The sequence below is a fragment of the Pristis pectinata genome, chromosome 21, assembly GCF_009764475.1.
Source record: "Pristis pectinata isolate sPriPec2 chromosome 21, sPriPec2.1.pri, whole genome shotgun sequence".
Classification (NCBI taxonomy): Eukaryota; Metazoa; Chordata; class Chondrichthyes; order Rhinopristiformes; family Pristidae; genus Pristis; species Pristis pectinata.
This window is the reverse complement of record NC_067425.1, coordinates 4,755,097-4,767,395: the sequence shown is the minus strand read 5'-3', so window position 1 is coordinate 4,767,395 and position 12,299 is coordinate 4,755,097. Positions and strand designations below refer to the sequence as shown.

Genomic DNA, 12,299 nt, shown 5'->3' with positions numbered 1-12,299 from the left:
TTTTTAATTCCAGGTTATTTACTGTATATAAATTAGAAACAGCATGGCTTCAACAGTGAAAAGCTGAAGCTCCCCCTTCCTCTACTGAGTTTAATGTTACTTTTGCACTCCGTATTTGTATTTCTAATGGCTTCTATTACCCATTCTGAAACTTTATCCTGAATCTCTGTGCATTGAGTTTAAACTGATAACTTTTTGTAAAATATTGCGAGTGGAATTTTAATATTAAACATATTTTTCTGTCTAAATAATTTCTGTTTTAAATTTCTTTTGCAGATTGAAACACTAAAATTTCATTTTCTCATGTGTATTGGGATTAGTTGCTTAAAATGGCATCATCACCATCGGAATATACCATTGGTGGAGTGAAAATTCTTTTTCCGTGCAAGGCATACCCATCTCAGCTTGCCATGATGAATTCAGTAAGTTCCACATATCTGGGTAATTGAAAACACATTTTGAATGATGACCTGTTTCTTCAGTTTCAAGTGGTAGACAGAATATGAGTGAAGTCTCTGGGGGAGCAGGATGGCTCCAAGAAAACACAACTTGTCATAGGGTTGATTCTATTTAAAAAAGAAACTAATGTGTGGCTGAATTGACATTCAAATAACTGGGGCAAACAGCTCCAGAGCATTGTTTAGTATCAGCTGGGCAGCCTGGATACTAATTGAATCTGAGGAATAGATTTACCACTGGGAGCTAGGATTCTTCCATTTTGCCTGAAAATAACCTCGTCAAATAATGCCCTAAAGAGTAGAGTAGTTGTAACTCAACAAGCAGCTGAAAGCCATTAAGCAAATAATACAGTATTTCTGCTTTGGTGAACCATGTCCTTAAACTCCAGCAATATACCTTTGCATAATTCATGGTGCAAGCCTTAATTTTACCAATCTTAATGTTTCCAGATTTTAATAAATTGAGAAAAATTGTCCTAGTTGGTTTGCATTTTTCATTGGCTCTTATTGGAGACTTGTAAATATGCTTAAGGGTTCCTGCATTTGTTGGAGAGCAGTAACTGTCTAAAATGTGATTATTTCACTGTTATTTATATTTTTGATCTTGATTGTATTATTTGGCTTGTATTATTGGAGAGATGCACATTGGTCCAATTTGTTTTCATTCAGATTGTTCGTGGTTTGAACTGCCAACAGCACTGTCTGTTAGAAAGTCCCACTGGAAGTGGAAAGAGTCTTGCATTGCTTTGCTCTGCATTGGCCTGGCAGCAATCTCAATATGGTACAATTTGCTATTTATTTCCTTGTATGTTGTATGCAACTGTGAAGAATTAACAACACGGCTTTTGTGTATCAGTGCTAATTGTGTTACCTTCACTGTGGAAATGAATAGTAATTAATTTGTGAAAAATGAGAATATACATATGCAAGTGAAAGGTAAGGACACCAAGTCCAAGGAACCCTGGATGTCTGGAGATATTAAGGTTGAATTTAACAAAAAAAAAAGCAAAGTAATGGTAGATATGGAGAACTGAAAACATCAGGAGTATGGAAAACATATACAGTACTTAAAAGTTCTGTGTTGTCTGTACCTACGTGCCTGTGATGCTACTGTAAGCAAGTTTTTCATTGTACCTGTACCTCACCATACACATGACAATAAACGACTTGAAATAAAGTTAGGAAGGTGAAGTGAGGACATGAAACATCACAAGTGGGTCAAATTAAGGAAAATCCCAAAGTATTTAGTAAGTAATGGCATGAGGATAGCTGGGAAAAAGTACGATCCATTAGGGGCCAAAGGAGAAATCTGTGCTTGGAGCCAGGGGATGTAGGTGAAGTGTTAAATGAATACTTACCATCTATATTCGCTAAGGAGAAGGATATTATAATTGGGAAATTCAGGGAGGAGGATGTTGAAATTCAGGAGCAATTACTATTAAGATATAAAATATCTTTATTAGTCACATGTACATTGAAACACACAGTGAAATACATCTTTTACATAGAGCGTTCTGGGAGCAGCCTACAAGTGTCGCCACGCTTCCGGCGCCAACATAGCATGCCCACAACTTCCTAACCTGTACGTCTTTGGAATGTAGGAAGAAACCAGAGCACCCGGAGGAAACACACGCAGACAAGGGGAGAACGTACAAACACCTTATGGATAGCTGGCGCTGTAATAGCATTACACTAACCACTACACTACCATGTCTGCCCTATAAAAAGGTGGTATTAGATGTCTTATTGGGCTTAAAGGGGGAATAAATACCCAGGGCCTGATGAGATACATCTCAAGTTGGTATGGGAGGCAAGAAAAGAAATTGCTGGGGCCCTGACAGAGATTTTTGAGGTGCTAGGTGATCGGTGGCCTGTGCGCCTAATATCAGTGGTAGGTAAGTGATTGGGAAAAATTCTGAGGGCCAGGATTAATCTACACTTGGAAAAGCAAGGATTAATTAAAGCTTGTCAGCATGGAATTGTCAGACCAATTTGATTGAATTTATTGAAGAGGTAACAGAGTGTATTGATGAGATCCGCAGTTGATGTACTCTCTTTGGACAAGGCTTTTCACAAGGTCTCGTGGGAGATTAGTTCAAGACAAGATGGCAAATTGATCCAAAATTGGTTTACTAATAGGAAACGGTGATGGAGGTTTGATTTTATGATCAGAAGCCTATGACCTGTGGTGTACTGCAGGGATTAGTGCTGGAACCCTGACTGTTATATATATTAATGATTAAGATGTGAAGGTAGGTGTGATTAGTAAGTTCACAGATGATAGAAAAACTGGTGGTATTTCTGTTACTGAGGAAGGTGGTGTTAGATGACAGGGATTCTTAGGGAGTATTAAGAGACAGGGACCTTGATGTACAATCCAAGGATCATTGAAGGTGGCAGCACAGGTAGGTAAGGTGGACAAGAAGGCAAATGGAATACTTGCCTTCATTAGCTGGGTCATAGAGTATTAGAACAGGGAAGTTATAGTACAACTTTATAAAAAATTGGTTAGGCCACAGATGGGAGTACTGTGTGCTCTTCTACACTAAAGGAAGAATGTGATTGCATTGGAGAGGGTGCAGAGGAAATTCACTAAGATAATGCCTGGGTTGGAGCATTTCAGTTATCAGGTGAGACTGTATAGGCTGTTTTTTTAATTTTGAAGTGGATGAGGCTGAGGGAGGGGACCTGATGGAGGTATACAAAATTATGAAGGGCATAGTCAGGGTAGACAGTGAGAAACTTTTCTCAGTAGCAGAGAAGGGCATAGGTTTAAGGTGAGGAGTTAGAGGGGATCTGAGGAAACATTTTTTTCACCCAGAGGCTGGCTGGAATCTGTAACACACTGCCTAAGTGGAAGGTGGAGGCAGGGAGTTTTGTAACATTTAAGTATCTAGATGAGCACATGAATCACCAAGGCATAGAAGGTTATGGACTAAATGCTGGTAATTGGGATTGGTATAGATGGGTGTACATGGTGGTTGGCATGGACATGATGGGCCTTAGAGCCTATTTCTGTGCTCTTATTCTATGACAAGTAAATTACCATGTTGACATTGCTATATTTTTGGCATACAATATGAAAACATTCAGAATTAAAAGTTCTTAGTTCTTGCTATGTAGTTACTTGGTTTGTAAGATTAAATGGAAGGTGATGCTTCAATATTTTACTATCTATTTAGTCTTACATATCAAGTACTTGTTTAGCCATAACCAAGAACTGTAGGTTAATTCTGTGTGCTATATTTTCAGCATACAATACAAAACAGTATCAGTATGACAGTTTACTTATCATAAAGTCATTGAGTACAGAAACAGGTTCTTTGGTCCACTGTGTCCATCCCAATCATCAGGTACCACCTATACTAATCCCATTTAGGAAAATGAGAGGTGAGATCAAAGAAACATACAACATTTTTAGAAGGATTGTCGAAATAGATGTTGGGAGGATAGTTCCCCTGGCTGGCTGATGTCCAGCAAATATTGTAAAAATTGAAGTGGGACTTAATCACAAGCTGGTATAGATGAACATTAATTTCCATGGTTAAATGTTTAACTTACTAGATGGTAATGTATTAAAACCTCTTTTGCCATCCAAAAAACCAGTCAACTAATACACAGGAATCAATCCACACCAAAATTATAAAAACTAGTGCAGATTCTGGTAACAGTGATGCAAACAATAACAAATGTGATAAAACAGTACAAACAAAACAAAAAGGGTGCGGAAAGAATCTTACAAGGGATATCAAAATGACAAAGTTTGACAGTTATTAGGAAAATGGTTGTGGTCAGAAGCAGTAGGAGTCCCTCTCTTTACAATATTTTTATTGAATCCATGAAAAAAAATACAGAGTACATGCATCAAGAAAGAGAATAAAAATACTACTGAATACGTTGTATTAAATCATACTTAGATTACAATACTCTAAATTAATAATCACATATAGTAGTTAGTTAATAAAGGAAGAAAAAAATTGAAATATTTTATTATATAAAAAAAATCTACTCCCACTACCAAAACCCGAAGCTGTTAGATTGAAAAAAACAACAAAGAAAAACCTTTTTTTAAAAAAAACACAACCGTGTCAGCCAATATCTGCATTTTAGTCGCCAAATCAGAGATTTTGAAAATAATTCAAAAAAGGTCCCCACAGGGTTTGAAAGTCTAGGTTAGGTTCAGAAACTGAACAGCGAATCTTCTCTAGATTCAAGTATGACATAACATCCCGTAGCCATTGAGCATGAGTAGGCGGAGTAACTTCTGTCCATTTAAGCAATACAGACTCCTGGCTATAAGAGAAATAAAAGCCAGAATATGTAAATCACAAGCCTTCAAAGTTATATCTTTTTCTCCAACAATCCCAAATAGTGCAGTGTTACGGACTCAGTGAAAGTCCCTTTAAGATAGAGAGTGTGTGTGTATGTGTGTGTGGGGCGTGCTTACGTCAATAGAAGATAAAGGACGTAATGACGTTGTTGAAGAAGTTAGAAGAAGAAGGAGAGAGAGAGAGAGAGAAGGGAGAGAGACACCAGCCTGCTAGTTTTCTCTATCGATGGATGAGAAACAATAACTGTGTTTGCCACTGAAATCCATGTATGGAAGTTGGAAGTAATCCGGTGGAGTTCACTTTGTTGCTGACCTGTAGAAGGAAACAGGTATTTGTGTGTGGACGACCACGATTCGGATGCTTTTCGGGGTGAGGAAGTCACTACCGAGTAAACACTGAAGTGTCGTTTGGGTTCCATCGTGGAACATTTGGATTTCGTATGTACTCTCTCTCTGTTTCTCTACGTCTACGTCTTATCTTCAGACAACGGTGGTTGTTGAAGAAGCCCTTGCTCATGTTTCACCTTATGGCTTGCGGAACTGAACTTTAAGAACCATTCCTGAACTGGGAGTTTTGGACTTTGTCACACACACACACGACGAGTTTAGTTTTGGGGTTAACGTTCAAAGTTTAACATTTTTGAATTCTAACATATTAACATTTTTACTTTTATTTTACGTATTATCATAAGTAATGATTAATAAATTAGTTTTTAACACTGAATCATGCTCAATGTGTTTCTTTTGTTGCTGGTTCGTGACAGCAGTCAAAGGATTAAGTTTAAAATTTATTTTGAAAAGTACAGAAAAAGCATGAAAGACCTCTGTCCAATATTTTTTTAAGACTCTGACACGTCCAAAACATGTGAATTAAGGAAGCCACTCCGTCATTGCATTTGTCACGGTAAGGAGATATGTCAGAATAGAAACAGGATAATTTATCTTAAGACAAGTGAACTCTATGGACCACTTTAAATTGAAGGAGAGAATGACGAGCACATAATGACAAAGTATTAACCAACTTGAAAATTTCATTCCAAGTTTCCTCAGAAATTGACATCTGCAAGGAGTCCCTTAAACTGATAACAAAGCTACGATGCTGCAATTGACTATCTTGTTTATTTGCACTATAATAATTTCTTTTTCACATTGTATAGCATTGTGACATTCCTAGTATTGAGTAACAAAGTTGCTAGATGATAACTGTTGGTCCTGTATCAAAGAACGATTTGTTTTGCAGAGAAAACTGGAAAAGGAACTTGCTCCAATGATTGTAAGAAACAAGAGAGCCCACCTGTGTGCAACTGTGTCTGTCACAGAACAAAAATGTGTTCTGCTCCAACAGCAGTAACAGGACAGGCCACTGCAGCTGTTGCAGACAAAGAAAATCCCTCATCAAGTTTAAATCAAGGTACTGGTTAGCTACTTTCTATAACTTATTTATATGATGCATATTCTGCTTGGTATCTTGCGTCAAGTACTAATTTGAGGCTTTTCAGCCACAATTAACTTCTAAATCCATTTTTTAGCTTCATTTTGTTTGGAGTCCCCTGTCCCAGCAGTTAGTGATAGCATGAAAGAGTGCTCAAGATATCAGAATAAAAGGAATGAAGAATTTTAGGGAGGGAATTATGGAGTTAGAGGGATAAGACCTGGCGAACCTTGAAAAGCAAGGATGAGGTTTCAAAAATTTGTGGTGTTAAAGGGTTGGAGACTAATGCAAGGACTGGAAACCACAAAATTGCTGGTTCTTAATATGAAGCTCTACCATTGGGATCAAAGTATAAATGCAGCCATTCCATGAGGTATTGTTTTCCATTTCCCACATTGCTTTCAGAACTCTTGTGGTGTACTTACATTAGTAGAAAGATATATTTAAAGATTTAAACATGTGAAGTCTGAAGAGTAAAAAGGACTGTGACGCTGGAAGGAAGTGTTACTAAAACGAATCAAAGGATATTATAGAATTTTGAAGGCACAGAACGAGAAACCCATCTGGCTAATCATCTATGCTGGCTCCTGGTAGAGCAATCCCATCAGTCCTATTACACTACCTATCACCATAGCCCTGAAAGTTATTCTTTCTCAGGAGCTGACCCAATTCCCTTTTAAAGGCATTGACTGATTTTGTTTCTATCACTCTCATAGGCAGTGAATTCCATATTCTAATTACACTGACTTTTAAAAAAAAAAGATTTTCCGTGCATCCCACTTGGAGCTTTTACCCAAAAATTTAAATCTGTCCCCTGCAATGGGAACAGTATCCCTGCACATATTTTATCTAAGCCAGTCATGATCTTGTACACCTCAATCATATCTCATCTCAACCTTCTTTTCTCCGAGGAAAATAAGTCCAGCTTTTCCATTCTAACCTCTTGCCTAGATCCATTCTAGTAAATCTTTACCGAACCTTCCTCTAGGACCTTCACATTCTTCCTAAAGTGGGTAACCAGAACTGGACAGTACTTCCAGTTATGGCGTAACCAGTCTTTTGTACTGTTCAACATGGTCTCTGTGTTTTTGTACTCTTTGCCTCTATTTATGAATTCCAGGATCTCACATACTTTATTAATCATTCTTTCAACATGCTCTTCTACTTTCAAGGATGCACAAGCACATCCAGGTCCCTTTGTTCCTGCAAGTCCTTTAGAACTGTACCATTTGGTCTGTGTTGTCTCCCTTTTATTCTTTCTGCCATTGTATATTATTTTAGACTTCTTTGTACCAAATTTCACCTGTTATTTCACTGCCCATTCAGCCAGCTTGAGTCAAAGAAAATGTTGAAAGTGTGGAGGATGTTGCAGAGACTGAGTTGATTGTATTTCTCTGATGCTTTGAGGTGCTTATTGTATGTTGGCCATGTCTCTGATATCTATAGAAGGCTGTGGATCACTGCTTCTCTGTAGATCATGAGCTTGGCTTTGAGGTCTTGGTTTTCCTCAGGTGGCTCTTCTGTGCTGGGGTAGTGGAAACAGATGGATTTCATTGTTGATGCCTGTTATCACTAATAGATGACTTCTGACATATGGGATGTGATCCATGTTGACCAGGGTCTGGTTATGATTCTCAGTGGTGTAGTTTGTACAACTGTGCAGTTTGGTTATGGACCCTGCTCTTCTAGCTGTTTGGGATGAGGATCTGTATCTTTGTACACTTCACTTTGGAGCTCAGCCCCTGGCTGTGCATATATGCAAGCATTGTCTGTGTTTTGTGGCTTGATGTCTGCAGTTGTTGTGATCTTGGTTCTGGAGTGGGGATGGTAAAGCCTGAGCAATTTTTCCACTTGTTCTGTGGATTATTTTCACTCCAGCAGGGAGATTGGTGAGGTGAAGTATTAACGATGAGTGTATGACATTATGAAAGGAGTTGTGTGACAACACATCCTTTCATGACTTCATTCTGCATTGGTTCCATGGTGAAGGACAATGAATGTGTTTGGGAAATATAAATTAATTAAATAAGAGTGATATAAAGGTTTTGTACGAAGCAATCAAATAAATTAGGTGGTTGGCCAGTAATTGTATAGGTTCTTAATATTCTAGACAAGGTATTGTGAGAGAGCTACTGAAATAAATATTATTGGAGGAATGAAATAAGAATAGCAGTGGGATCAGGCTTAGCTATCTATCAGTTCCACAATGACATAGCTATGAAATTAATATGTTGTAACCAGCAATAATTAATAATAATAGAATAATTAATAATAGAACCATAGAATTAAATAAATACTGTTGAGTCAAGAATAAAACATAAGGGAACTGACAGGATGGAATCAATGAAATAAATATATTATCGATATGAAAAGTAAAACAAATAGTTTTTTGGCTAGAAATTTAGTAATTAAACATTATCAAGGCATCAAAAATAAATTGTAAAAATTCATTGAGCGTTGGTGAAGCCAATGTTATGTAGCCTGGTTCCCCCAGTAAACTAATAGCATAAAATAATTATGAATAAACCAAAAAAGAATGTCAACTAAAGGAAAATGGATGCAATTGCAAAAGGGTGACTTAAGGCCTGACAGAATGAAAGAGAACATTATCTAAATATATAGATTTATTAGGAAACTAAATTACAATCTTATCCTGGCTTTGCCACAGTGACATCCAGTGGTGAAACTCCAGCATGACAAATGGATAAACCTTTCTTGTCATAAAATTGGTGATAATAATGTTGGTAAATTGGTTTATTATCGTCACACGTACCGAGGTACAGTGAAAAACTTTGTTTTGCATCCCATCCATACATATCATTTCATTACATCAGTGCATTGAGGTAGTACAAGGGAAAACAATAACAGGATGTAGAATAAAGTGTTACAGTTATAGGGAAAGTGCAGGCAGACAATAAGGTGCGAGACCATAATGAGGTAGATTGTGAGGTCAGGAGCCCATCTTATTGTATTAGGGGACCGTTCACCAGTCATATAACGCAGGATAGAAGTTATCAATTTAACTTTTGAGCATAGGAAGTGTGCACTGCCTGCAAAGCAGTAACATTGGCCAGGAATAAAAACTACCATCAACTTTTGGCATCTGTGTAAGTGTAGTTGAAGGAGGAAATCTTGAAGTTGCTGCCAGAACTGCTCTGTTTGTCACAGGCTGCTTTTGCAAAGTTCACAGATACAACAAACGTGTTAGTATTGTTTATTACTCTGTCTCCAATTTGTCTCTATGCTAACTATTACTTCCCTTGTGCCACTTTGTCTCTCACCTATTTCTGTCTTCCTCTTGTTGCCTTTGGTGAGATACGTGGTGATGAGCAGGTTTAGTATATTCATTTTTTTAATTCAGTATGGAAGAAAGGACTGTGGGGTCAAAGTTGCCAACAGAAGCTGTTATGTCCTCAGTGTTTGGGAGCTTATAGACTTTGGTCAGTTGGGATAAATTGGTCAAGGCATAGATAGTTCAAACTGAGACCAAACAACAGGAATTGGTAATACCAGAAAAGAAACAAGATGAACAACAGCAACAACCTCAAGATCTGCATACTTGTCTACCTGCACCATGATTTGGGATGCTCTATTGTACTCTGTTGTAGTTCGGCATTGGGTGATGAGGCACTGTTGTAGGAAGCCATGATGGGCTATTTAAGGTATTAACAGTAGATCAGTATTTACTGCTGAACTTGTAGGAAAATGTAAATATTTTAAGTCGAATTCTTGTTGTTTGAATAACATTTTTCAATGTGCAAATTACCCCTGTATGAATTTTAATGTATACTAACTAGTAATCATTACTAATGACTGTCACTCTTACTTGAATATGATTCTAACTGATATTGGAAATTATTTCCCACATGGGGTTCAGGAAATGAGTCAGGACATGTTGATTTAAACATTTCATCCAGTTTACCAAGGTTTTGTAATGAGGTTTTGTTGCTTGTTCTGTTTCTTTCGTACTAGCTTGTCAGTTGTCGGCCATATCCTCCCAGGTCATTAAGTCACGCACAGCAGACTTGTGAAAGCCAGTGTCTTTTTTTTCCCCATGTTCATGTGATGGGACTGTCATTAGGCAGTCAATTGTTGTATGACATGGTTGACCCAGATTAATCACCTGGGTTACTTGTCATATTTTCAACCTTGGCGTGATTGCTAGTTGTAATACTTCATTGTCGACAACCTTGTATGTTAATCTAATTGCCATTATGCTGTATAGGTCATATTATTGCAGGAAGTTAAGTTTTTTGATACGGTGACAATAAAGGGGGCAAATTTGTAACAATTACAGGAGACAAGGGAGAGGCACAACAGCTTTGTAAACTTGGAGCAAAAAACATTAGATGCTGGAAATCTAAAACATCTAGAAAATCTTGAAACATCCAGAATGTCAAGTAGCTTCAGAAGGAGAGGAACAGAACTGATGTTCCAAGTCCAGGAGCAACAAACAATCTGCTGAAAGAACTCAGTGGATCGAACAGCATCTATGGGAGGAAAGGAATTGTCAACATTTTGGCCATCAGGGTTTCGACCCTGAAATGTCGACAGTTCCCTTCCTCCCATAGATGCTGCTCAACCTGCTTAGTTCCTCCAGCAGGTTGATTGTTGCTCCAGATTCCAGCATCTGCAGTCTCTTGAGTCTCCTTTCAAGTTCTGATGAATGCTCCTTGACTTGAAATGTCAACTCTGTTCCTCTTCCCATTGATGCTGCTTGACCTGCCAGTGCTTTCAGCTCTGTAAACTTGGTACTTTACAGAGATTGACCAGCCCTAACCACTCCCATCCCATCTTGCTCGAGTCTTTGTTATATAGGTAATTGAAAGCTAAGCTGACTTTTTAGTGTGCTGAAATTGTAATATAATTCTACTGCACAAAAACAATCAATGTTTTCCAGATGCTGCATGTAGTCCAAGAAATACATTATCCTCCAAACTGCACACCATGATGAAAGCAGCTTTAAATAAGAGTGATGATGATTTTCAATCAGAGAAAAAGCGGATGCGTATGCCTGTAACTGATCCAAAGGTATTATCCTTTTTTCATGCTGTTATTTGTACGAGTTAGCAAGTTGCTAGACTTCTGCTAATTAGATTGACATGATGGTTCTATTCTGCCATGTATTCCCACAGGGTAATACAACAGAACTCTTGGAATAGATGATAATCAGAAAATAGCTACTTTTTGTGGATATTTAGCATGATATTGGGTTGAAAATAAGAATGGCCTTAGGAGTTTAAAGGTTCTATCACTTTGATCTATTATTCTTGTGAGAATAAATTATTTGAGAAAGCCAGTTAATGGATTAAAGGAGATGTATGAGTTTTCAAGTTAAAATATTAATTGAATATTTCAGCATGGCACAAGCTCAGAAATCATTTAGTTTCTTATATTGCAACTTGTATAGCCAAACATCTTTGCCAATTTAACTAATATGGGAGGAAGGAGCAAAGACATAGAAAGGTTTTTAAATAATGTTATTGGTTTTAAACTGAAAGGTGAAGTTGTACCCTGACACTTCAATCATTTTAATAACATCTCAAACATACAGTATATGCTACAATGTGACTACAGCAACAGCTTCTTTTTATATACCAGCTTTTAGCAGGTGCGGTTGCAAGAAGGCACAGCAAGGTTCTCTGGAGTATTTTTATTCAAAGAATTGATACCAAACCAACTAAGCGTATATTAGGGCAGATGATTGGAAGATTATTAGAAGAGTGTTTTAAGTGATGTCTTAAATGGAGGAAAGAGAGGATATTGCGAGGGAATTCCCGAACTTGGATACATCATTGATAATCTTTGGGGATTTTCAAGAGAACAGGATTGGAGAAGAATAGAGATCTTGGAAGGTTGCAGGCCTGGAGGAGATTACAGAGCTAAGAAGAGTAGGGATTTGAAAACAAGGACAAGAATTTTAAATTGGAGGTGTTGCTTAACCAGGGCCAGTGTCAGTCAGCAGAAACATGGCTAAAAAGTGAATGGAACATGATGGGAGTTGAGAAATGGAGGCAAAGTTTTAGATGGCTTATGGAGAGTAAACTTTAACAGAGAATGCTTGAATGGAGTGATGTCA

General features: G+C 37.6%; 1 protein-coding gene across 1 annotated transcript in view; it reads left to right on the top strand.

Moving 5' to 3' along the window:
- Nucleotides 1–12,299, top strand: part of brip1 (BRCA1 interacting helicase 1) — a 394,954-nt gene that overhangs the window by 3,101 nt on the left and 379,554 nt on the right. Inside the window, exons 2-5 of the mRNA XM_052035938.1 lie at nt 277–422; nt 1,128–1,239; nt 6,029–6,199; nt 11,121–11,251. Coding sequence (XP_051891898.1) covers nt 330–422; nt 1,128–1,239; nt 6,029–6,199; nt 11,121–11,251 — 507 coding nt within the window. The 5' untranslated portion in view covers nt 277–329. The remainder of the gene's footprint in view (nt 1–276; nt 423–1,127; nt 1,240–6,028; nt 6,200–11,120; nt 11,252–12,299) is intronic.